This window comes from Trichosurus vulpecula, chromosome 6 (genome assembly GCF_011100635.1).
Source record: "Trichosurus vulpecula isolate mTriVul1 chromosome 6, mTriVul1.pri, whole genome shotgun sequence".
In the NCBI taxonomy this organism is placed as follows: Eukaryota; Metazoa; Chordata; class Mammalia; order Diprotodontia; family Phalangeridae; genus Trichosurus; species Trichosurus vulpecula.
Genome location: NC_050578.1, coordinates 155267604 through 155295574, shown reverse-complemented (window position 1 = coordinate 155295574; position 27971 = coordinate 155267604). Strand labels below are relative to the sequence as shown.

The 27971-nt window shown below is 39.3% G+C and overlaps 1 protein-coding gene across 1 annotated transcript; it reads left to right on the top strand.

The window, feature by feature from the left end:
- Positions 1-27971, top strand: TMEM165 (transmembrane protein 165). The gene is made up of 6 exons (XM_036762245.1): positions 1-571; positions 15075-15300; positions 18332-18507; positions 19337-19519; positions 26136-26241; positions 27122-27971. Exons 1-6 carry the CDS (start codon positions 356-358, stop codon positions 27196-27198), a joined length of 984 nt encoding a protein of 327 aa, XP_036618140.1. The 5' UTR covers positions 1-355; the 3' UTR covers positions 27199-27971.

Sequence of the window (27971 nt, the reverse complement as noted above, 5' to 3'; positions counted from 1 at the left end):
GGCCAATGGGCGGCCGGCCCCGGGGCTGGGGCCGCGTGCATGGCTGCGGGCGGAGCCGGCGCTCCAGTTGAGTCTAGACTGTTAGGCGCGCTTGGCCCCGGGAGTCGTCTTCTGGTCCTCCGGCTCTCCCAAGACAGTCTCGCTCCCTCTCCCCTCCCCCGCTCCTCCTCCCGGCCTCCTTCCTCCTCCTCCGGGCTCCGCACCCGGATGGCGCCGGCCTCGCTCTAGCCGGGCGCGCCTGCGCAGTCTCGCGGCCTGGGGTGGGGGTGCGGAGCGCGGCTGCCCGAGCCGCAGGTTTCCTGCCCTACTTCCTTCTCCTCGCCCTCCTGGTGCGTCGGCTCGCTTGGCCGCCGGGATGGCGGCGCTGGGGGGCCGTCGGGGGTCTCCTCAGCCGCTGCTCCTGCCGCCGCCGCCGCCGTTGCTGCTGCTGTTGCTGCTGCTGACCCCGCTCGGGGTCCGAGCGGTGCCCGAGGAAGACGCCGGCAGCCGGAACAAGGAGCCTCCGGCACCTCCTCAGCAGCTCCAGCCGCAGCCGGCAGAGGCTCAGGGGCCCGACGCGGCCCGCGCGGAGGTGAGGCTGGGCCGGGCCTGGGGCCTGGCCGGGCTGGGAGCGCTAGGGGTCCCCCGGGAGAGGGGAGGCGGGAGGGACGCCTCTGCGGCCTAGGAGCGGGGGCAGTCGGTGCTCCCCCCGCCCCTGTGTCTTTCTCTTCCCAGAGCAGGGTCCTCCTTCCCGAGGGATCGGTGTGTGCCCCCCGCCCCTCCGCACTCACCTGGGGACGTCTCGATGGGGGTGCCCCGGTGAAGCCGGGGAAGGAGGGTCAGGGGGATGCTGCAGGGGAGAAACAGAAAGGGGCTAGCAGCGAGGGGGGTGGGGAAAGGGCAGGAAGGGGGACGCGAGGGCGACTTGTTCGTGGCACTAAGTACTCATCTCACTTCTTTACATGAAGGAGCAGAACTCCGGTTTTGTTGGCTTCTGGACCTAGATCATTGACCCCCCCCCCCCCCCCCCCCCCCGTTCTTAAGTTCGGGCCCCTGCCGGCATCCCCGGGGGGCACGTGTGCTTACCGCGTACGTGTGCGTAGCCAGGGTTAGATGGTGAGCAAGAACTCTTACCTATCCTCGGATCCTAATGAGGACTTCTTTGGGAACTGGGGAAGAGCTGGTTTAACTTAACGTGCAGCGATTTTAGGCTCCAAATTCATGTCTTTATGATCTTGACGATTTAAACTGAAAAGGTATATAACCTAATTAAATGGAAAGTTACTGCCATACTTCGGTTAATGGCACTATCGCTTGTTATCAGTGTTTGGAAAGTTTTCAGCCCTCTCTGAACATCTGTTGTAAACAAGTCCTTGACGTCTCCCAGTTCCTTTCTCTGCCCGCTCCCCCCACAACCCCACCCTTTCCCTAATTCAGGCCTGTACCAGGTCCCCTGTGCCATTGAAGTGGGGTCCTAACAAATGTAAGCAGTCTGTGCACCCGCCCATCAGCCCATCCATTGCCAGATTCTTAAAGCTCGACACTGGATCGCATCGTTCTTCACCTCAGAAATCTTCACTGGTTCCTTGCTAAATAAAGTTCGGATTCTTCAGCCTGGCATTCAAGGCCCTCCGCAGCCTGCTTCCAGTGTATTTTTCTAGACTTATATTTTCATGACTGCGAATTTGTACACTTGTGCATTGCATCCTGAGTTTTCAGATTTCTGCTTATTGTTCACCTAGAATACACTTCTCTAATTTCCATAGCACCTTCCCTAAATCTTTACTTATTAAAAAACCTACCTATTTTTCATTAGCTTGTGAGCTTTTTGCCTTTTTGTATCCCCAGTGCTTAGCATAGTGCCTTGATATATAGTGGGGGCTTAATAAATATTTACTGCCTTTCTTGGGCCTGCTCAAATGCCACCTCTTCCATGAATCCTTTCCAAAATTCATAAAGGCAGAAGCAAACTCTTACCTATCTAAACTCAGAAGACTGATAAAGCTTCCCACACCTGCTGCCATACCCTTCCCCCCAAAGAAAATAGAGCTCCTACATCACTTAGTCACTCATTCAGTTGGTAGCACTGGAACTAGAAGCCAGGTCTGTTTCTCAGTTCCTTGTTCTTTACTGACGTGATTAAAGCCTCGTAGCATGAGCTCTTTCAACTCAACTCTTCCATAGCTAAGATATTTTGTCTAATATTTCAATCTCATCCTTTCCTATCTTAGAGGAAGAGGTGGTCCTTCACAATGGCTAGCTACTCTTTCTACCTCCCTTCAATCTTACTGCAAGTCCCCCGGTTTCTTCTTTTCTTCTATCTACAAACATGCTCCAGTCTCTCCTATCTTAAAAATCTCCTTCAACCTTTCAGCCAGTTGAATATGCCATCCCTTCTCTCACCCGCCTTCAGATTCAAACTGTGGTGTCATCCATATTGGCTGCTTCCACTTCATTAATACCTATTCACTCTGTTTCTAATCTGTCTTCACTGCTTACCTTTTGAAAGTGCCAGTAACCGAATTAACCAAACCAGTCCTTTTTTTCCCTACTGTGTTGCATTTGATTCTTGACTGCGTTTTCCTTTATGTTCTCTCTTCCCTTGTTTGGCATAACCTGAGGCTCTTTTCTGTCCTCTTCTGCAGAATCAATTGTAAGTAATGGGGGAGGGGGGCTGTGGGGCAGAGAGACACCTGCCTTACCTCTCCCCATGCCTACCATTCCATTGCCTGCCTCTGGTCCTTTGTCCAGGCTCCCCCCCCCCCCTCCCTTCTCGGAATATCCTTCCTCCTCACTTCTGCCCCCTTAAAATTCCTGATTCTATTTAAGGCTCCAATCAAATACCTCCTACAGAAGAATTTTTCTAGCTCATCCACCCCCCATTTATTAATTTACTTTGTATATATTTTGTATTGTGTATCTATCCCCATTCCCAAGTAAAATATGATCTCCTTGAGGATAAAGACTCTATCCTATCACAGTACTTGGTACATAATAGCCACCTAATAAATATTTATTGAATTGAGTTTAAAAAATGAAGGGCTAGAAAGATAATGTGATTCATCCCAAGGTCCTTTGGCTAATTGATAGAGAACTGACTCTGGGACCTGGTTCCTTTTTCAGGGCTCTTTCCACAGTACTTTACTGCTTTATAGTAGGCACTCAATAAATAGCTGTTGAATGATTGAAAAAGTTTCTGCTCTAGATTTGAATCATTATCTACTTAGAGAAGCTAAACATAAAAGTAACCTTATCTAGAAAAGTCAGTTTTTGTTGTAGTACTTTGCTGGTGTTAAAAAAAAAATCTTTGGGAACTAAATGATACAGTAGTTCAAACCCAGGAAACTCAAACTGTTTTAAAGACCAGTTGCTACTGCATATTGTAAACAAAACAAAAATTTTAACCACATTGAGTCAGTGAGAAGAAAATTTAGCCTCATTTGATTTATATATTTGTTAATAATACTCCTTAGGCTTCTCAAAAAACTTGGGGTTATTTGCTTGCAAAGTAAAGTTTTTACAGGTCCAAGAAATACCAGAGTATTTTCTTATTAAAAATAGCTAAAGGAAACATAATTTGTAAAGAATAGTTCTAGTCCACTGACAAATTAACTTAGTGGCAATTAGCACATTTCTGTCTTTTCTCTTACTCTGGCCTTCCACTTTCTGAGGATTAGAAACTGTTGCAGAGTTATATCCTTTTTGAAGTACTTGTTAACATTTTACCTGGATTGGAACTAAAGTGCTCAGCGGGGTGGGGAACCTTTGGCTTCGGCTTGTGGGTCCTCAAGTGCAGCCCTTTGACTGAAGCCAAACTTTACAGAACAAATCTCAAAGGGATTTGTTCTGTAAAGCTTGGCTTCACCCAAGGACCTAGAGGCCAAAGGTTCCCCACCCTTAGTAGTCCCTTAAGTTATCAATTGTCTGTGTAATATTTAGTTGTTTGGTTGAAGTTTGCTACTAGTCAGTTGTAATTTTGAAATAATATCAATACTTCCTTTCTTTGAAATCTTTTAAGTATCTTCCATATAATGTTTACATTGATATTTCTGAGTTAGAAGTAAGGTCAGTTGTCATGTGGTTGGTTAGAAAATAATGTGCAACATGATTGTAATATAGAAATATGTCTTCCATGACTGCACAGGTATAACCTTTATCAAATTGCTTGCCTTCTCCATGAGGGAGGAGGGGATAGAAGGAGAAAAAGAATTTGAAACTCAAAATAAAAAAATTTAAAAAAAAGAATATTGTTTTTACATGTAAGGCGGGAAAAATATTTTTTTTTAAAAAGAAAATAATGTCCATAGCCTTAAGTCATATCAATAGAACTGAAACCAGAGTCCAGGTAGTCTGTCTCTCACAGAAATTATTTTAAGGATAAGTCACCTTTTTTTTCTTTTTAAAACTAGAAAAGAGGGAAGATATATCTTTTGAGACTTTGGTAGGTTTTTCTATAGTATTTTTTAGATAGGAATTTATCCTAATTTCTCTATTTTTAAATAACACTTCTATTTTAAAATCACTTGTTAATTTACTACCAATTAAACTACTTAAAATTAACGCTGTATCATCAATCTCATATTATTTTTCTCCATTGCTATATCAGATGTGTTGTGTGTTTTGTACCCTGAAATATCTTTTGCCTTTTTTTAATCACTTAGAATGCAAAAACTGTTAATGTGAATAAATATTCCCATTGCCTAGCATATATATTGTGAAATATCTGAAAACTATTTCAGTTTGCAAACAATATACAGTATATCATTTTAGATAGTAAGATACTTAAACTGAACTTTTCTTACCAAAGTTGAATATGGGTTTCTGTGCTTAAATTCATTGGTAGTTATTTTTACATCTATTTCAGTGCATATCTAAAGTACTTGTGCCTTAAGGATCAACTAATTTTGCTGGTGAGAGTACTGATAAACATTACAACCCATCTACAACTTAATAGATGATCCTTAAAGGTTGTCGCCAAAACTTCATCACTCTGAAGCCAGCCTGGTGATAAGCCTATCTGAACTAGGCTGTGCCCCTGGGAAGCAGACACAGCTCTGGTACAGGGAGTCCCTTGATTTTGTTTATAGACTTATACTCCACTGGCATTGCCTTCAAAAAACCTGGGTCATTTCTATCCTAGGTTTAGTCATTGGAGAAGTACGTGAGTGAAAAGTCTGTCTTGTATGATAGGACAATTAAGGTTTAGTGTTAGAACAATTTGTAATCAAGAATTGGGTAAGTCTGTTGCATTGTAATTTATATAGAATTCTGTTTCCTTTCTGTTGCAACAGTTCAGCTAGCAGCTGCTGCGGGGTGTAAGACCCAACAAGACCAGCAACAAGAGCTGCCAACATAGGTTCTTTGATCTGCTTTACTACACAAAGTGACTTTAAGGGGTTAATAATCTTACTTTAATCCAACATACAAATATAATTCACTTAGTTCAGGAGGAGAAGCCAGCAACCTGAACTTCAGAGCAAATACAAATTACAGGCATATACAATATAAACGGACCAGATCACAATTCATAGTTACCAGGAAAGCATCAATATCTGGGTTGATGAGCCAGGAGGCTCTTAGAGCAGCTGCCCAGAGTCTCCACATCAACACTCCTCCAGGAGTGAGAGCCTCAAGCAAATAGCTCTGTTTTCTTTTTTTATACAGTCTTTAGACAACCATCTCCTAAGTGACCAGAACTTAGGTGCCTGCTATTGGCTCTGGTCTTAGCAACTCCCCTTAGGGACCTGGGGGCTTCCCGCCTCTCTCAAACTAGCCAACTAGTTTGCTAACCAGCCTGGGGTTTTCCACCTAGTAAGACTCAATCAAAGACACTTAATTGATCTAGCATTCTAAAACAGTAAAAAAAGTCCTGCCTTAATTACCAATACAGTTCTCCACCCCCCACCCCGTTCTCCCTATGAATGCCTCTAAATGTCTAGCTGGCTTAATGAAAAGCTTAATGAGAGTCAAGATTTACTCCTAGTTGGGCTAGCATGAAGAGTCTTCTGACTCACCCAAGGCAGGAGGAGGAGGAGTGAGCAGAGAGAAGAGGCAGGCTCAGCTCTGCTACTTTTTATCGCTCAGATTTACTTTCCTGCTCAGAGTGCCACCACAGCTTCTCACATGCTTAATTTTTTTAATATAAAAAGTCAGACTCCTGCCAGACACATATAAAGATTCTACTTTAAAATCTTGGCAGAGCATGAGTTAGTTATGAAGGCAACTTTTTTGTATTTAATTTAAGGCAAATGTCTTCCTATTTCTGTTGAAAGTGTTGCCATCCTGGCCAGTTAAGTTTGTCCTGGACTTTTATTTCCCATATTCCACATGTTCCTTCTACCTATAGAGATTTAAAGTTGAAGGAGAATTTTTATCTCATCTTCTTCAGGCCTCAGAATTCTTTTGCAGAGAAGAAAACTGAAGCCCAGGAGGGTGAGTGACTTGTGAATAGTCACAGTAAGTATTGAGGGTAGTATTTGAACTCAGGTCTTTTGGCCCCAGTGGGGCAGCTAAGTGATGTGGTGGATAGAATGCTAAGCCTGGAGTCAGGAAGACTTGAGTTCAGTTTGGCCTCAGACGCTTGCTTGCTGTGTGACACTGGGGAAGTCACTTAACCCTCTTTGCCTCAGTTTCCTCATCTGTAAAATAAGCAGAAGGAAATGGCAAACCACTCCAGTATCTTTGCTGAGAAAACCCCAAATGGGGTCACCAAGAGTTGGATACGACTGAATAACAACTACTTTTGGCTCCAGAGTAAATTCTTTCTCTCTTTAAACCACAAAACCCATCAATTCTTTTTCCTTTGTCTTCTCTCCCAAAACCACCACCCGTGATCAGCTGTTAACCTTGACTTCCTAATCGATCTCCCTGCTATCAGTCTCTCTCTTCATTTTCACATAGCTGCCAAAATAATCTTTTTAAGGTATAGATCATACTGTTAGACTTGGAAATTTTTAGTGGCTCCCTGTTCCCTTGAGAATATGATACATATTCAGAGCCTTGCAATCAAGGCCACTATAGTATGGTCCAACTCGCTTATCTCACATTATCGCCTTGCATGTACTCTATATTTCAGCTAAACTGGACTATGAGGTTTGCCTTGTTATCTATCCCTTGCTTCTTTGTATCTACACTATACATGTGTTCTCCACCCCCCCCCCCCCAATGTCTTAAAATCTTTACCTTCTTCAAGGTCCAGCTCAAGTGTTACTCCTTCTGTGAAGCTTTCCCTTATTGTCCCAGTTATTAATTTCCTCTCCCTTCTCCAATTACCATAAAAGGGAATAGTGCAAAAGATTGCTGACCTGGGAATCTGGAGGACTCAAATTGCACTCTGATATTTACTCGCAGCGTGACCAGCGATCAGTCATTGAATGTCTCTGAGTCTGTTTCCTTCTATGTAAAATTGGGATAATAATGGACCTTACCTCACTGGATTGCCCTGGGGATATAATGAGATACCATATGTCAAGTATTTTGCAAGCCTTAAAGTGCTATGCAATGTGAACTCTTCTTATTACCTTTTATTATTTAACTCTTGAGACTGATCCTGATGCCATGGACTTAGGATCTTGTTGATGTCTGGTCTTGGACTCAAGAAAATCCAGCTTTAACGCTTACCCCACCCTTTCCCCATTAGTTTTGTGACCATAGGGAAGTCACTTAACTTCTAAGCCTGTCCTAAATTCATGTCTTTGATTGTAAAACAGGGGTAGCAATACTTGCAGCACCTACCTCACGTGTTGTTGTGACCATCACGTGAGATCATGTCTGGGAAATGCTTTGCAAATATTGGAGTGTTATATAAATTTCATCCTGTTATAGTTGTTAGGAATAACGTCTCCTTAGAAGAATGTGAGTTCTTTAAGGGCTGGGACCCATGGAGCTGTACTTGGCCTGTGCTTTTTTTTTTTTTTTTTTGCTTTTTTTCTTTTAACATCTCTTATCAGCCAGAGATGGTATGCTTATCAAACTTCGGATGATACAAAGCTATAAGACATAACTAATACTGGACAGTGGAATCATGATTGAAAATTATTTTGATGAAGTAAAACTATTGGCCTGAATCTAATGAGGTGCAGTTTAGTAGGTCTAAATGTAAAGTCTTATGCTGTGGTACAAAAAATCAACTTCACAAATACCAGATGAAGACATGGTTAAATAGTAGTTCTCAAAAAAGCCTAGAGTTTACTTGACAACAAACTCAGTGTGAGTCAGCATTATGATGTAGCAGCCAAAAAAAGCTCAGTCAATTTTGGATTGAATTGAGAGGGATAAAAAGGTGTTAATACCACTGTACTCTGCCCTCATCAGACCCCATCTGGAGGGCCTTGAGTTTATATCATGAGTATCAGTTGAAGAAACTGGCCATGTTTTTCTTTGAGACAAGACAGACACCTTTGGCTTTCCTCAGACTTCTGAAAAAGTTTTTTTTCTAAGACTTTTGGCCCCTTCCTACTGCCTTTCTAAACATCTTATACCTTACTTGCCTCCCCATACTCTTCTATCCAATGACATTGGCCTCCTTGCTGTTCCTCACACAAATCATTCCATCTCCTAACACCAGGCATTTTCACTGGCTGTCCCCCCATGCCTGGAATTATTTTCAGCTCTGCTTCTTAGCTGCTCTGGCTTCCTTCAGGTCTCAATTATAGTCTTACCTTCTGCAAGAAGCTGTCCCTTGACCTCCTTAATCTTACTGCCTTCCCTCTGAGATTATCTCCAATTTATCCTTTAACTTACTTTGACAACAGGAACTAGTTTTTGCCACTTTTTGAGTGAGGGAGTATCCTTGTCACTTAGCATGTGACACATAGTAGGTGCTTGATAAATACTTATTGACTGCCAACTAGGTTCTTGGTGGAGTGGGGGGGGGGATGTTGGAGATGTGGGAAGACATAATAACTGAGTATTTGAAGGACTGTAGGTGGAGAAATTATTAGACTTTCCCTAGAGAGCAGAACCAGGCTCATTGGGTTGGAATTGCAGAGGCAAATCTAGCCTTGATATCAGGAAAAACCTTTTAAAATTAAAGTATGCAAAAATGGATTGGGTTGCCTTGAAAAGGTAGTGTGTTCTCCCTCCTTGAAAGTCTAAAGGCAAAGGTTAGATGGCCACCTGTCAAAAGTGTGTTATATAGTGGATATTCCTTTTAGGTCTGGGATGGACTAGATGACTGTTAAGGTCTCTTTCAACTCTAAATTCTGTCCATTCCATTGTTTTTTTTTTTTTTTTTTGTTTCCCATTTGTTTTCCATGTTTTCCATTTACCCCACAGAATGCTATGCACATAGCAGGTTTTTAATAAATATTTACTGAGTCGAATTATCAAGAAGATTTCTATGAATATGGCAAATTTTCACATATAAACATTTAATTCATGCCTAAATTTACTTTGTATTAGATAAAGAAATGACTTTTGACTAACAGTCTGTGTTTTGGGGGAAATTAAAGACTTGGTTTTTCAGAATTGAGATTTTAAAAAATTTGATAGTTCAAACTTTCAGTCTCCTATAAATTTATCTCATAAAGTTAACAATCCTTTTATAAATCATTTATTATGTGTTTTAGCTGCTGCTGTATTCAGAATGCTATAGTTGTTGAGGAAGATACACAAGAAGTATAAGACAGTGTTTTTGTTTCTTTGGATTTTAATATCTAGTAGGAGAGACATGTATGAAGGTTAAAACAACACTGCAAGGTTTTATGTTGCTAAAATGGGTGTATTTAAGTCCCATAGAAGTTGTCTGAAATAATTTCCAAGCTCAAGGCACAGTCATTCCCCCTTTTTTCTCTTTTGTTTCAATGGTTGTGAGTGTTCCTAAGGGCAGTGGAGACATGAATAGTTAGAATAATTAGGCTGCAGCATATGTCTTTTTAGTGATGACTACATTCAAAAAGCACTATAAGGTATAGTGAGGAAATATATAATTGGGGGATGTAAAAAAAAAAGGTGGGCACTTCACACAGGAGTAAAGAATACTAGGTGGATAGCTGTGAAGGAATAAATGAAAAAAATCATTTATTAAGAGCAAGCATGTTGGGTGGGTCCTCAGAAGGATCTGTGGGAGAACATGAACAAGAATGATCAAAATGATCAGAAATGTAAGGATGGGGATCTGCATTCATCCGTGAGACTACATCGAAGTAAGGCAGAGTGGTACCACCACATCAGAGAGGTAACTTTTAAAAGTATGCAGAGAAATTTGGATTTATTGTAATAATAGGGAGTGATAGGTTTGTGAGTAGGAGAATAACAATGAAATTGATGTTCTAGGAATCTGCTGGTGATCCAGCGTCGAGTAGAGGGTTTCAGAGAGGAGAAACTGGAAGCACAAAGTCCAGCAAAGAGTCTGGCATTAAGTCTGGCCTGAAGTAAGGAGAAAATGGACTAGAGAAGAATAGAGAAGAAAAAGGCAATCTGAGAAAACATTGTCAAGGAAGAAATGACAATACTTGCTGTTTTGTCAAGGGATAGAGAGGAAAGGGTCTGAAAAGTTCTATCACCAAAATGTACAACCATGAATATTTTCGTATATATGGGGCCTTTCTGCCTTTCTTTAACCTCTTTGGGCTGTATGCCCTTCGGGGGAATTTCTGGGTATGGACATTTAAATTTCTTTGACTCATCTTCATGCTACCCTGCTCCTGTCTTCTAGCCCCCACCTCTGACCTGGGTCTTCTCTTTTCATTGATGAGCATTCTTCACATGTAGCTTGGACCCAGACCTACCAGCACCCTGCTTCCCAGCCTACTTCATGCAATGCTGCTATGAAGTTAGGTATCTTTTTCTCCTTCCTACTCTTAACTTTGAAAACAAATCAATTAACACTAGCAAAACACTTTTTCAGGGCTATGCACTCCCCTATATGCCCTGTCTTCACTCTGTTAGAATGTACCTTCTTTAAAAGCAGGGTACCTGGTTCAGGGGCAGAGCCACTGACGGAAAAAGCAAAGTTGATTGGCAAGTTCAGAGCCCTCTGTGAAGGAAGGCTTTGGGGGAAGGTGTTCCAAAGAGTCAAAAAGAAGCAGAGCAGTCGATGGAAAATGGAGTTCATATCCTTTTATCCTTTGACCATTCATTCATTGGAGGATGGCTCATAGATTTATATCTATATGTATCTTGTTTATCAAAGAGATTTAATGTAAATTTTTTTGCACCCAAAACAAAAGTTTTCAACGTAATGTGGTCAAAATTATAGTTGTGATAGTCTTCCATCCTTTGTTTGGTTAAAAATTCTCTCTGGATAGTCATAGTTATGAAAGGTGCCTGATCAGATTCTTTCCTAATTTTGTATGTGGTGTAAGCTTCAGTAAACATGGAGTTCTTCCCCGAGTAATAATAGGAGTCCTTCCTCTCTTTCCTGTCTCAGAGAAATCATTTCTCTCTTACAAAATAGTTCATAAAAAGTAAGCAGCACTGATAAGTACAACATATGCACAATTTCCCTGGCTTCCTTCAAGGCTCAGCTCAAATCCTACCTTCTACAGGAGGCCTTTTTCCCCATCCCCCCAGCTGCTAATGCCTTCTTCCAGATTACTGTCATCTGCCCTGTATATAAGATATGCATGTGCCTAGTTATTTACATGTTATCTCCCCATTTAGATTGTCTACCCCTTGAGGGTTTTTTTTTAACCTTTCACTGTGCCTGGCACATAATTAGCACTTAATACTTGTTGACTGATTACTTCAAAAAATTATTTATTCTGAGATTTTAGACCTTTTGTTCCTCCGAGTGAATTTTATTTTGTTTAGCTCTTTAAAGAACCCTCTTGCTAATTTAGTTGGTATAGCAGAATGCCTGGAAATCAGTTTTGATAGTATTGTCATTTTTTTTGGCATTGACTCAGCCCAACCATAAAAAAAAATGAATATTACCTCCAGCAATTTAAGTTCTTAACTTCTTTAAACAGTGTTTTGTAACAGTGTTTATATAAGTTTTGAGTGTGCCTTGGTAGTTGACTCAAGATATTTTATATGTTTTGTAGTTATTTTGAATGGGAGCTCTTTTACCATTCTTTTCTCTTTGGTTTTCTCATTGCTATATAGAACTGCTATTTTTGCATATTGTATATTTCTGCTTTACTGCAGAAATTTATTATTTTATAATTTATTTAATATTTTAGTTTTCGGCATTGATTTCCACAAGATTTTGAGTTACAAATTTTCTCCCTATTTCTACCCTCCAAGATGGCATATATTCTGATTGCCCCATTCTCATCAGCCCTCCCTTCTGTCACACCACTCCTCGCCACCCCATCCCCTTCCCCCTTACTTTCTTGTAGGGTAGGATGGATTTCTATGCCCCATTCCCTGTATATCTTATTTCTCAGTTGCATGCAAAAACAACTTTTGAGCATCTGCTTTTAGAACTTTGAGTTCCAAATTCTCTCCCCTCTTCTCTTCCCACCTACCCTCCCTAAGAAGGCAAACACTTCAACATAGATCACACATGTATCATTATGTAAAACACTTCCACAATACTCATGTTGTGAGAGATTAACTCTATTTCCCTTCATCCTGTACCCCTTTATTCAGATTTCTCCCTTCATCCTGTCCCTTTTCAAAAGTGTTTGCTTTTGATTACCTCCTCCCCCTATCTGCCCTCCCTTCCATCCCCTCTTTTTTATCCCCTTCCCCCTACTTTTCCATGGGATAAGATACCCAATTGAGTGTGTATGTTATTCCCTCCTCAGGTCAAATCTGATGAGAGCAAGATTCACTCATTCCTCCTCATCTGCCTCCTCTTCCCTTCCAACAGAACTGCTTTTTCTTGTCGCTTTTATGTGAGATAATTTACCCCATTCTATTTGTCCCTTTCTCCTTCTCTCAATATATTCCTCCCTCATCCCTTAATTTGATTTTTTTTTTTAGATATCATCCCTTCATATTCAACTCACCCTGTGCCCTCTGTCTATATAAATATATATTCTCTTCAACAACCCTAATACTGAGAAAGGTCTCATGAATTATATACATCATCTTTCCATGTAGGAATGTAAACATAACAGTTCAACTTTAGTAAGTCCCTTAATGCTTTCTCTTTTTGTTTACCTTTTCATGCTTCTTGTGTTTGAAAGTCAAATTTTCTATTCAGCTCTGGTCTTTTCACTGAGTAAGCTTGAGAGTCCTCTATTTTATTGAAAGTCCATTGGAGCATGATACTCAGTTTTGCTGAGTAGGTGATTCTTGGTTTTAATCCTAGCTCCTTTGACCTCTGCAATGTCATATTCCAAGCACTTTGATCCCTTAATGTAGAAGCTGCTAGATCTTGTGTTATCCTGATTGTGTTTCCACAATACTCAAATTGTTTCTTTCTGGCTGCTTGCAGTATTTGCTCCTTGACCTGGAAACTCTGGAATTTGGTGACAATATTCCTAGGAGTTTTCTTTTTGGGATCTTTTTCAAGAGGCGATTGGTGGATTCTTTCAATTTCTGTTTTACCCTCTGGCATTAGAATATCAGGACAGTTCTCCTTGATAATTTCTTAAAAGGTGATATCTAGGCTCTTTTCTTGATCATGGCTTTCAGGTAGTCCAATAATTTTTAAATTATCTCTCCTGGATCTGTTCTCCAGGTCAGTGGTTTTTCCAGTGAGATATTTCACATTGTCTTCCATTTTTTCATTCCTTTGGTTCTGTTTTATAATATCTTGATTTCTTATAAAGTAGCACTAGCTTCCACTTGCTCCAGTGTAACTTTTAAGGTGGTATTTTCTTCAGTGGTGTTTTGGACCTCCTTTTCCATTTGGCTAATTCTGCCTTTCGAGGCATTCTTCTCCTCATTGGCTTTTTGGAGCTCTTTTGCCATTTGGGTTACTTTATTTTTAAGGTGTTATTTTCTTCACTATTTTTTTGGGTCTCCTTTAGCAAGTCATTGATTTTTTTTTATGGTTTTCTTGCATCACTCTCATTTCTCTTCCCAGTATTTCCCCTATTTGAGTATGAGTCTCCATCCTTTTTTTGCTGCCTGGCCATGTTCCCAGACAACTACTTGACCTTTGAGCTTTTTGTCAGGGTATGACTGCTTGTAGAGTAGAGAGTGCTTTGTCCCAAGCTTTAGGGGCTGCGCTGCTGTTTTCAGAGCTACTTGTACTCCACTGTCACTGCAAGCTCTGCCACACCAGCACTCCTCCTCCCCCAAGAACTGTCAACCAGGATTGTGACCCAGATCCAAGCAGGGCAAAGCAAGCTCTGCACTCCCACTCTGGTCTGCCGCTTGATTCCTCCCACTATGTGAGCCAAGGACTCTGGAAGCAGCCACAGGAGCTTCCTGCTGCTTCTGACACCATTGTCACCCCACCTGCGCCAGGGCTGGGGCCGGACCGCTTTCTAACCTGATCTAGCAGTTTTCCCACTAACCTGCTCTGTGGTCTTTGGTGTTTTTAGGTTGAGAAGTCTGGTAACTGCCATAGCTCAATGATTCATTGTCCTAAGGCCTGTTCCGGTTGACTCCTGGTCTGGTGTGTCCTGGTGCAGCCCACGCTGGGCTGTGCTCCACTCCCAGCACCGTGCGATAGATCCTTCCCAGCGACCATCCCAGCCATCCTGGGCTGGAGACCTTCCTCCCTCTGCTATTTCATGGGTTCTGCAGCTCTAGAATTTATTCAGAGCCATTTTTACAGGTGTTTGGAGGGATTTGGGGGAGAGCTTAAGCAAGTCCCTGCTTTCCAGCTGCCATATTGGCTCCGCCCCTGAAGAAATTTACTATGTCATTTAGTTTGCTTGTTGATTCTCTATGTAAAATGTCGTATTAGTAGATAGAGATAATTTTGTCTCCTTTTTGCCTCTGTTTCTGCCTTAAATTTCTTCCTTTTGTCTTAATTGCTTTGGGTAGCATTTCATTTTAAGTCAAATAACTGTGAGAAAAAGGCCTTTCTTGACTCCTAATAGTTGCATGGAAAACTTCTGCTTGCCATTGCAGATAACTCCGAGTCTTTTTGTTTTAGATATCAACTTTTTTAGTATGTTAAAAAAAATTGTGATTTTTTTCCTCTGTGGGATTTTCAAACATAAGTGAATGTTGTACTTTGTCAATGGCTTTTTCTGCATCTATTGTTTAAAAAAAAAACCCCAAATTTTGTTTTTCTGTTACAGAAAGGACCTATACCAGCTTCCCCAATTCATATTAATAATGAGGATCCTGCTGGCCAGACTAATTTGGGATTTATCCATGCATTTGTGGCTGCCATATCAGTTATTATTGTTTCTGAATTAGGGGATAAGACGTTCTTTATAGCTGCCATCATGGCAATGCGATATAACCGTTTGACTGTGCTAGCAGGTGCTATGCTGGCCCTGGGCCTAATGACATGTTTATCTGGTAAGTATTTAAGCTTTCAAGTTTATTAAACAAGGTGCTGTCCTTTGTATGGGGTATGTGTGTGAATTGTGTTTATTTACTGGACAATCAAAACAATGATTAAATTTGTTTACATTTAAATCTTAGACTGAAGTTGGAAGTTTATGATAGAAATTATACTCAGAAGTCTACTGTTAGAATTTATAAATTAGGGAACTTATTCATTATGCTTGAAAACTAATTTTGCATAATTTTCACCTTTCCTAATTCAGCCATTTGAGTTACTATCCTATTTGTTAAGTTACTGCACTGTTTTTTCTGTAATTCTGCTTTTCCTCCTTTCAATCTGGATAAATCTAATTAATTTCTAAAGTCCAGCAGCTTCCACGAAAGAGAATTACATATTTCCTGTTAAATGACACTGGGGACAAAATGGATTACTAGCTGAGAAGTCAGTGACTTTTAATTCATTGTATGCTGTTAAGCTATTGGAAAAAAATTCTTATTTATTTTGCTTAAGAAATAGAGTGTTCTGTTTCATTTTTATATAAAATACACAATAATAGAATTTTAACCTTTGATTTAAAATGCATTTCAGAATCTTGTGCCCCTCAGTCATCTGTTATTGTACTGGAGAAGTTTTAAAGGAAATACCCATCAAATTTCTGGTCCATAATCTATCTCCCTGTTGAACTGCCGTTTTATTCAGTGGTTTTTCCTCTCAAAAAAGAGGCAGTGACAGGGATAAAAAAATGGGTTTAAGAGTCAAGAAGGCCTGGGTTCCAGCCCCACCTCTGACATTTAGTTTCTGGCTGTGTGACCCTGGGCACAGTACCTATCCATGGTGTAGAAGCAGTGGCCACTAATCCTCACAGAGGATCCCTATGGGCCACGTATTGACATAGTTATTTTAAAATGTAATATCCTTTTTTTACTTTTGTGTAGTTAAATATTTACCGTTCCATTTTAATCTGGCTCCCTCTGCACTCAGGAGCAATTTAGGCCACGTGTTTGACCCCTCTCCTCAGGCAGCTCTCTGAGACTGTGGCTTGTAGAGAAGGTACTAGTTTTCAGTGGTTGAGGGAGTTGGGTCATCCAGCAGTGCCCTATGCCAGTAAAATCATAAATCCATTCCTTGTCATTCAGACTTGTAATTGTTTATGCCAGAAATAAAAAAGATCAACCTCCTTTAAAATTGTAACATTTTGAGCCTTGGAATCAGGAAGACTTGTGTCTGAGACCTGTCATACACTAGTTATGTGAGCAAAGTCAAGTTGAGCTCCACACTTCAGGCAGCTCTCAGAGCTCCTTACCAGAAAGTATGGATCTCTATTGGTGCAGTAAAGTGTCCCTACTGTGAATTCGATGTGCAGATGAAATTATAGGCACACATTTTTAAAATATGACAAAAGCTTATTTTCAGTGTTGTTCATAGTTTTATAATTTGTTTTCAAATAAGGTAACTTGATTATTTACATAATTAAAAAAGAAATGTAGATAATCCCAACAGGTAAGTAGTCCCAAAGCTGTTTATTTGGAAAAAGTTTTTATACTTACGTTTAAATAAAACCAGAATTTCAGGTGTGCTAGGGGATTACAGAGGTGAATATTATCAAGCTCTTTTGTTTCACACAAGGAAGCTAAGGGTCAAATAGATGGAGCCGACTGACCCAACTCTTTCAGTTAGTGGCTGAGCTGGGCCAGAGCCTGCCTCTTACTCCCTAGTCTATGCTGTGGTCTTTCATCTCATTATTCGGAATGTGGGCCAGGCAGCCCTGAGAACTCACTGGGGCAGGGCACTTACATAGAACAGCTCTGATTCTGTTGGTTACTTTGCTCTGAATTCCTTTGAACATAACTGCTGTTTGTCACATTTCTCAGAGTAAGGACAGGAGTTATATATGGGTTTCTCTTCTGCTCCCTCCCATTAAAACATAAGCTCCTGGAGGGAAAGAACCAGTTTACTTTTTTCCTCTTAACATCTTAGCACAATGCCTGTCACCAGGACCTTTAATAAATGCTTGCTTGGTTGATTGATAGGATATAAGCTGTATTATAAAATAAGATTAAGTAAAGCAGAGATAGGGGCATCAAGGTGACGCAGTGGACAGCGCCAGTATCTTTGCCTGGAAAACCCCAAGTGGTGTAACCAAGAGCTGGCAGAGACTGCAATGACTGGAACAACAAGAGCAGAAATGGCAACAAAGAGTGACCAAAGATATAGGTACTAGCTCAAATAGAAAGAAAGAATTTTTTTTCTGAACAGATAACTGTCCAAAGACTGTAGGTACTTTCAATATAGATAAAATTGCTTCTGATTACCTTTTACAAATGAAAGCTGACTCTGTGATTTTTAAAGGTTTGTTTAATGTTTGTGTGATTTTTTTTTTGTCTTTCAAATTTTATAAATGGAAGTCAGTATAAAAAAAATTACACATACAAATGTATAAATTTGCTTTTCAGGCACCTTTTGAGAATCTGCCCTAAAAATGAAGTATAAAGTTATTATATCCCAGAGATTTTGCATATTTTACTTCCTATAAGCAAATTTAAATTACTGGTTTGTGTTGCATGACTAAGATGCATCTTCTTGCTGTCTCCTTACATTTCTTTGCATGAAAAACTTTTTGTAGAACTTAAAATTGTACCCTGTCCACCTTCTTGCCAAGTTGTTGTTTTCATCTTTTACCAGTGACTCAAAATGGTGTTAATAAATTGACTTATCACACTATATGATAACACAACTATAAGAAAGTATCAGTACTTTTGTAAACTATATTTGTGGTCTATAGCCACAAATACTGGTTTATAATAGAAATAAACTGGGTTAAAATTTTTTTTAATAAATTATGGCAAGTAACCAATACCCCTTCAAAGCTTTTAAGATTTAAAGCTAAGAATATTAAATGAAATAAATCTGTTAGGTAAATTAGTAAAAAGTAAATCTAATTTTTGTTATGATTTTTCATAGAAGTATTTTATAAGCAGGAACAGAAGATAGTATTTTTTTTTTCAGTGCTTTAAAGTGCAACACAATTTTATTTTCTTTCAGTTTTGTTTGGCTATGCCACCACGGTTATTCCCAGAGTATACACATATTATGTGTCAACTGCATTATTTGCAATTTTTGGTATCAGAATGCTTAGGGAAGGCTTGAAGATGAGTCCAGATGAGGGTCAGGAGGAATTGGAAGAAGTTCAAGCAGAAATAAAGAAAAAAGATGAAGAAGTAAGTCACAGTATTTAATGTTTTGGTCAGTAAGATGCTGAACTAAGAACACAATGCTGAATCTTAGTTATGGCCAGGCTAGTGTGTAACAGATGTAAACACTGTGCACACATGCGCATGTACACAAAAAGCTTTCTCTTTTCCTGGTTACTGTTTCAAGGGCTGGTTATAACAAGGGTTGTTGCTGGGTCAGAATGTTTGTTAGAAGAAGAAATGCCGTCCTATGGGTTTCCAGCTCAAAATGTATGTGAGCCCAAAGGATCTTCTGTGTGAGGTGAGAAGTGTTTTGTTGATATTCAAACAAAATTATAAAGTTATAAATCCTTAGCCTGCAGGCGTCTAGAAGGAAAGCCGTTCTTATCCTTATTTTTATCGGTAGCACCAAGCACAGTGTCTCTCACATAGCAGGTGCCCAGCAAATTTGTAAAGAACAAGGTGATTAGAATTGTGGTTATAAATACAGCCCAAATGGGTGACTTTATGTTGTATAATTTAATTCACTTGATTATTTTCCCTAAAATTTGGAAACTTCCTGCTCTAAATTAAATTTTTAAAAATATTGTGTTGATTGTTTAACTTATTTGGCATTTGTTAAGATGTAATATTATTTTTAATGTCTTGTGGAACACAAATATTCCTTAGCCATGATCAGCTTTGAAAAAAAAAAACTTACTGCAGGTAGTCGTTAATTTTTTAATACTAAGGAAGGATAGTGGCATTTCAGAGAGTAAATATAGAAGTATTTCTTTACATAATAGCTTTTTAAAAACTTTGCTTCACTTTTGGGATTTGAGTGCTCCTATATCATTGGTTTTTTTTCTTTTTTAAGCTTCAAAGAACCAAACTCTTAAATGGGCCAGGAGATATTGAGACTGGTACAAGCACAACCATACCTCAGAAAAAGTGGCTGCATTTTATCTCTCCTATTTTTGTTCAAGCTCTTACTTTAACATTCTTAGCAGAATGGGGTGATCGCTCTCAGCTAACTACAATTGTTTTGGCAGCAAGAGAGGTGAGTGATATTTGAAGTTACTATTATATGATTGCTTTTGTTACACTTCTGTGCTGGTCATCTCATTTTAGATGTAATAATCCACTATATTCCTTCTTAGTTCCTACAGCCACATCATTCATTAAGGTGTTGTTTGGAATACCTGTACTTCTGTTGTCTTTTTACTGATTATATTGCTTCAAGTTCCAGTTTTTCTGAAATGTTATTATGATATCCTCTTTTGGAGAATTCTCTGATTCAATCACTCCTTTTCTCAAAATTATCCTTGGTTTATGTAGCAATGTCTTCTGTGATATAGGAGCCTTTTTAGTTTATTCATTACTCAATGAGATAATGTACAGAAAGCACTTCAGAAAAGCAGGCTCACTTTATTTTCCTGGTCATTTCCCTTCATCTTAGCCATCAGACATGCTCTCAGATTCATGTTTTGTTTCATGTTCTGTGTGCCTACCCATCTGACCTGTCAAAAATCTCTGTTGCTCTCACTTATAGAAAAGCTTCCTAAATTAGGCCAAAAAAGTTGTTTTTACACTTATAAATTTAGGCTTGGTATTTGTCCTTTCCCATGCTTTCTGGTCATGTCTTAGTTTATAATAACAAAAAGAAAATGGTTTAAAATTGATAAAAAGCAAATCAAGATGTAGGTTTAGAAGTTGCTTATTTATAATGTCATGACAATATATAAGCACTACTGGAGCAGTGGTGTCAAAATCAAATAGAAATAGGGCCACTAAACTGAAAGTAAGTGCCTTAGGGCACATACTGACTTAGAAAACCACAAGTTAACATTATCTGTATTTTACTTAATTTTAAATTATTTTGTTAAATATTTGCCAATTACATTTCAATCTGGTTCCTATACTCAGTGTTGGAATGTTGCTTGCTGACTGGGCTGTTTGACACCTCTAATGTAGATAGAATGTGTATATATACTCTACAACATTCAGCATATTTTGGTGCTTTTACATCAGATTTGGTGCTTTTACATCTTCTGTTAAGGACCACCGACTTGAAAGTTCTAACGTAAGAAAAAACCGCTTAATTTAGGAATATTGCTGGTTGGCTTTTTAAAATATGCTTTCTTTTTAAGATTGAGAAAAGGGAATGTAAACTCTTCAGTTACTTCAAAACAAGTATGATAAGTCATTTTAATTTCATATTATAGTTACTAAAGGGGAGGAGCAAGGGAAGAAGTAGAGATGCCTCAAAAGACAGTTGTTGGAATACAAAGAGCTAACTAAGCCATGGGCTAGAGGTTCCCCACTGCGAGGTGGGTAATGTTGTATAGAAAAAATTATTTCAAAAGGCTACAGTTAAGTGATATAACTGGTTATTGCCATATTAAATCCTACACTATTTGAATGCCCATTGTTATTCAGTTGTTTCAGTCATGTCCACCTCTTTGTGACCCCATTTGGGGTTTTCTTGGCAAAGATAGTGGAATGGTTTGCCATTTCCTTCTCTAGCTTATTTTACAGATGAGGAAACTAAGGCAAACAGGGTTGTGTGACTTGCCCAGGTGGTGGTGGTGGTTGTGGTTTGTCCTTTGTTCTCGAAGAGGACCATGACATCAGGGAGACGACATGACTTGCAGTTGACTTTGATTTGAGTGAGGGAGGGATGTGCAAGGTCACCAGCCTTACTTTCTCCTCCAGAGCCATCTGGGTCCAGTGGCCAGATACTAATCAGGACTACTGGAGATGGACCAGGGTACAGTGGGAGACCTTGGTCCTTTCAAACTAAGGTCTTTTCAAGTTCTCGCTTTGAGTGAGGCAATGCCCATTCAGTGAATAGGCTTCTTTAAGAAGTGAGTCAAGGGATGGCCCCTTTAATTCCCCCCTCCAAAAAAAGTTAAGTATCTGAGGCCAGATTTGAACTTGGGAAAATCTGCCGGCTCACTGCCAGAATGCCTCATTAATGGTAATTTTGTTCCTTCCACGTTTAAGGAGGATTATTTCCTACCTTTAGTTAACAGAGAAATTGATAGCTTCTCTTAACAGCTCACTAAATTTTTTTCCCCACTTTAATGTACAATAGTTCTGAGCCCCTTTTCTTTCTTTTAAAATTCCCTCTCCACTCCCACCCCCCACACAATAAAAAGAAAAACCCCTCACAATAAACGTACAAAATCTATCAAAATAAATCCCCACATCGGCCATGTCCAAATTCAGAATTATACTTTCAAAGTTGTTTTTCTCCGTGATGCTGTCATTGTATAAATTGTTCTCCTAGTCTGGCCACTTTGTTTTGTATCAGATCATAAAAATCCTCCCAGTTTCCTTCCAAACTGTCCATTCTGTCATTTTTTGTGGAACAATAATGTTTCACGTTCATATACCAGTTGTTTAAGGTATCCTCTGGCAGGCAGGCATTCCCATGGCTTTCAGCTTGGAGCTGCTGTGAAAAGTGCTGCTCTTATTACTTTGTATACCTGGGTCCTTTTCTTTTTAAAATCTCTTTGGGGAGTAGACTTACGTTAAACGGTATTTACAGTTTAGTAACTTTAGAGATAGAGTTCTAGATTGCGTTCCAGAGTGGTTGGAGCGAGTCACAGCTTCACCATGTTATGGGCCCTTTCTTATTTGCTGGTGAAGTCACTGATAACAGGTTATCTGCTAGTCCCTTTGACCAAGAAATTGGGAGGATGCTCAACTCACCTGGGTACGGCAGCTTAGTAGAGTTGAATGAGTTCTGGATTTGGGTTCAGATAATGCCTAGGGAGTAGCTAGGTGGTACAGTGGATAGTGCACCAAGCCTGGAGTCAGAGGGCCCAAGTTCAAATCCAGCCTCAAACACTTGGTAGCTGTGTGAGCCTGGGCAAGTCTGCCCTGTTTGCCTCAGTTTATTCATTTTTAACAGGGGTGTCCAACCTTAGGTTTATTGAAACAATAGACAGTATATTTTGATTTGCCATTTTAGTGAGAGCTCTGAGGTAGCTCGGCTTCCTTTACTAAAGCATTTATGTAAATTTCTATGATGTAGGCGGGCTGCACAAATCACACTGCGGGCTGCATTTTGGACAGCCCTGATCTATAAAATGAGCTGGAGAAGAAAGTAACAAACCATTCCAGTATCTTTGGCAAGAAAACCCCAAATGGGGTTATGAAGAGTTAGATCCGACTGAACATGCCTCTGCCACTTTGTGACCCACTAACTTCTTTGGACCTCAGATTCTTAAACAGTCAAATGTAAATCAAATGTAAATGTAAATTCAATGGTATCTCTCAAATGTAGGTGCTATGACTGATATGGAAATGTTTTTCATGATTGCACATGGGTAACCTTTGTCAAATTGCTAACCATTTCAGGAAGGAAAGGGGAGGGAGAGAATTTAGAACTCAAAAATTTAAAAAATAAATGCTAATTGTTTTTATGTGTAATTGGGGAAAAATAAAATGTTTATAGAAAAAAAATGTAATATGTTAGGAAATTTGCAGGTGACATGAGATAGAAAGCTAAGACATAATGTTTATATTCCATATCCCATTAAGACTTTGTTTCCATGTTAACGGTATGAAATGTGTTTTCTTCAAGTCCAGAATTAAATGAAGGTAGTTTGAATAGCTTTTCTTGACTCCGAAAGGGACTGAATATTGTGGCTTTAATTTAGTACTTGGGGCACTTTGCCTGTAGAAGTTAGAGACAGATTCATAGTTTGCATTTATAGTTCCAAAATTCTTTATGAATTTTCCTGGGATATAATCATGGATAGATAGCCAGCCCTCACCTCTGTTACATAGTGGCTCTGTGACCCTGGACCCTGGCCACTAAACCTCACATAAGGATCCCTACGGGCCGTGTAGTGACCTAGAAAACCACATATTAATTATGTTTTAACTTACTTTAAAAAAAATCTCAAAATTACATTTTAATCTGTTTGGGACTGCATTCAGGAGTGGGCAGTGTGTTCAGTACTTCTGCTCTAGGCACAAAGGCTGTAAATTTCAGAGAAGGTGCCCTTGTCCTTTGATAACTTTTTATACCAGTGAAGCCACAAGTTCAGGCCCTCTCACTATCCCTGTATCTGTTGACTGGAGTGACTTTTTAAGCCCTTTTCCCTGAGTTGTAGGTATTTCCTGTGCTTTTAAGTACTGCTCAACATACAGAGAGGAAGTACTTAAAAGTGATCATATTTTTAAACTTTTGAGCCTTATTTCTCTTCTAAATGAATATTATGCTATGAAATGCTATGACTACTTGCAATTAATGTTTTCTCCTAACCATATCCCTTAACCAGGTTTAACTTGGGCATAGATTATAGTAGAATATTGTTATTTATCAAACTTGTGCCTTATCTTCCTAAACAAGTAATTCATTTGCTTCCATCACCTGGGGTAGGAATGCTCATGACAAAAAGAATGTGTTTAGATTGAACTTTTATCTGTAAGTCCATACTGAAGCAGTAAAAATCTTTAGGTTGGAAATGAAAAGTACTGCAGAATCATTAAGAAGGTTTAAAGTTTCCAAAGTTTACTGAAAGATCTACAATTCTTGCATTCATTATAAAATTATATTATAAAATTAATTATAAAATTCTTGATTCATTCTAAAAAAGGATAATATGGCTGAAAAATAATTTCATTAGAGAACCCAAATTAACTTTTGATTAAAATACTTTTTCTTAATCGTTGTTTGTTAACTTTAGTACAAATATTTCTATTACCAAAGATCTGGAGTTGGTAGAATTTAAAACTGCCCCAGAGGTTCATGGAGTCAAAAGTTAATTAGTTATAGTTAGGATTTATAGCTGCCTAAAGTCACCCAGGTAGTCAGTAGTAGAGAGCTTGATGTGAAGCCTGGGTTTTCTGATTTAATTCCAGGATTCATTTTTTAAAGAGAAAATCATAGAAATTTTAGACCAGATGTGTCTGACCTGAAGAAGGTAATAATGGGGTAGGAGAGGACACATGAAAGCTAGCTGTCTTCAAGAATGTGAATAGCTGTCCTGTGGAAGAGCTTAGACTTGTTCTGCTACTTGGCCCCAGTGCGCAAAAAATGGTAGCCATGGGTAAAATCTGCATTTTAGGCTTGATGAAAAGAAAAACTTTCACAACTGGAACTATACAAAAGTGAAACAGACTGCCTTTGTGGTAATCGATTCAGCACTACTGAAGATCTTCAAGCAAAGGTTGGATAACGTAGTTGTCTTGGGACGTTGTATAAAGGCAATGACATAATCTCAAGGGTCCACAAAATTACCTCCATTTTGGCACAGTTTTCCCTTTCTAAAATATGACCACTTGAGTTCCCTGAAAAGCCTAAGACTATTTAGCATTCCTGGACTCCCTACTACATGACATTTCACCTTATTTGAAATTTTCTTGAGTTAATAGTCACAGATCTGGCTAGCACTGAAGAGCTTATGCAATCTTAAATTCCTCACTAAAGAGATAGAAACTGAGGTCCAGAAAATGACCTACTCGTGGTCATATAAATGAGTGAGAGATTGAACAAACTGAGCCCATATTATCTCTTCCTTTCTCTCATCTTCATTCTGTCCCTATCTGCTGGTTTCTTCCTTGATGACTACAGATCTGCCCAAGTTTCTCTCATTCTGAAAAAATTCTCACTAGATAAATTACCAAATTTTGCTTCTACCTCTTCAAGGTCTCTTACCTGGGCAGGCGATGGCGATAGTTTTTCCTCCACATAGCCATCAGAGTGCTTGCCTAAAGCATAGGTCTGTCACTCCCACCCTCTGCCCCAAGTCCCTTCTCAATGAATCCTCTTACATGCAGAATTAAATAGAAACTCCTCTAAAGCTCTCCACAGCCTAACTCCATCTTACACACCACTCCCCTCCATGTATTTCTGACTCAGCCATACAGGCCTTTCATGTGTTCCTCACACGTGATACATCATCTCCTGCTTCCATGTTTTTTTCACTGGCTGTGTCCCTCATGCCTAGAATGCTCCTACTTCTCACCTCCACCTTGTGGAATCCTGAATGAGTTGCCTTTAAGATTCAGCTCAAGGACCACCTTAAGGCCTTAAAAGGTTTGCCTGTTATCTACTTTGTGCTTCACATATAGTGTATAGCATGGTCTGGCCCTAGAGATGTAGTTCTTGGTAAGTTATTCATGTTGGGCCTCATACAAGAAAGCATGTCTCTTGGCTTTTGCAGGGATTATAGTTTCTGGCTCCAGGACATGTTTATATAACCATTACCCACTTCGTTCTAGTAGCTGTGATACTTTTCATAAATGTATTAGTAATATGTAGGTTGTTTATTTGCCTTTGGGCAGGTAGCAAGCTGGACAGAGTGCTGGGTGTGGAGTCAGGAGGATCTGATTTCAGATTGAGCCTCAGACACTTAATGTGTGACTCTGGGCAAGTCATTTAACTCTGCCTCAGTTTCCTCATCTGTAAAATGAGCTGGAGAAGGAAATGGCAAACCACTGTAGTCTTTGCCAAGAAAATCCCAAATGGGATCACAAAGAGTCAGACCCAACTAACTGACTACAACAAAAACAACAATCTGTCCTTATCTTCATTCCTAGAAATCCTTTGTCTTTTTGGATTTGGCGTAATTTTTTAAGGCTTCCTAACAATCTTTACTCATAAGCTGTTATTTTAGCCTTATTTTTTTATTAATGGTAACCATGTTTCTTTTCAGGACCCTTATGGTGTGGCAGTAGGTGGAACTGTGGGACATTGCCTATGTACTGGCTTGGCAGTAATTGGAGGAAGAATGATAGCACAGAAAATATCTGTTAGGACTGGTGAGTCCCTAATTGGTTTATAGAGCTATTTTAAGTCACAAAATTGAGGCTAGGCATTGTTTGCCTTTATTTTCGGATAGAGGAACAAAAAATTCTCCAAGTAGTCACCCTTAGCTCATCCAGTCAATATTCAGCATTAGCTTTTAGCAAGTTAACCTTTCCATTGGCAGTTTAGTTTTCTCATTTTTAAATTCATCAGCATCTTACCAGCTGATTGTTTTCTAGGCTTGTCATGCTAAATGCCCAAAAAACTGCTTACTGTTACTAAATAGTATCCTGTGGTTGGTCTGCCCCACTCTGCCCACATAATCCACAGGACTATATGTTGCCCTCTACAGAGTAGGCTGGTTTACCATAATAGTTAAATGAAGACTCACATCTATGTTGTACCAGAAGGTTTCCAATGCCCTTTCAACAGTAGCTCCATGAGAGTTCAGTGGAAAGAGCACTGGGAGTGGGTTGTGGATCTTGGCTGAACCTTAACTTCCTCATTTATAAAATGGTGATGTTACCATTTGTTCTACTTCCACCTCTCAAGGCCATTGCATGGGTCAGACAAAGGGAGCACACTGAAGACACCAAAGCACCATAAAGCGTAAGGGACTTTTAGTGGTAGTCAAATATCACGCTAAGGACGAGCTACCACCACCACCAGTTTTTCAAAGCATTACTACAACTGACACTTCCAATAGACCTTGTGATTTTAAGTCGAATCTCTTTTTAATAGTTCTGAATTCTTCTTTTTTTAAATCTTTTATTGTTAGATGCAGTGGAAGGGATGAAACCATAGGTGAACACAGCTACCTGAGTCATTTTGTATGTGGTTTTTCCACAGTAAGACAAAGGCAAGAACTAACCATTTTCCCATTTTCTCTTCCAGTTACGATCATAGGAGGAATCGTCTTCTTGGCATTTGCCTTCTCTGCATTATTTATAAGTCCAGACTATGGTTTTTAATAAGAATCGTCCCCATTTGTATTTAGAGTATAAGATAGGGTGTTACTATCTTTTTGTACATACTGTATATTAATAGTGACTATGAAAAATGCTGTATTTTATTTTATAGCATTGATTTGTGAGTTTAGCCCACTATATGATGGCAGTTTTACATGAAAAAGGATAACCAATGATTCTGTCTGCAATGTAGATTTTTTTTTTTAGATGGGTCCATTGTTAAATATGAATGGTGGTATTTTTTTCCCTCCCAGTCCTGCCTTCCTTCCATCCTTGTACCTAGAACCAGTGTTCTGGCATTTGGTACTAACTCACTGATAGTCTCTAGCGCTTTTCCCTTTCTTTTGGATACCATCCGGTAAACTGAATAGCTTCATTTTTGAGTGTGTTCACAATTAAGATTGTCTTAAGATTGGCCATGTATTAATGATAGGATATACCTGAACATGTATGACTCAGGAAAATATTTGAAAAAATATTTCCTGCATACTGGCATTTCTATCCTAAGCCAGCATCTTTTTAGAAATTAGGCTTTTTGGATGATACCTTAGGCTGATTACACTGCTGTTTAACTAACAATAAGCATTTCATAGGACTTTTGTTTTCCTGGCCCACTTTTTAAAAAATTGGGTTGGAAACTCACAATATACAGTAATGGTCAATATTTGACAATGCTGAATTACCAAATTAAAACGTAAAATACTGTATTTATATTTTCTCTGTAGCAAATATTAAATGCAATATGGAAAGGATGTAAATAAAAATAATTGTAAGAA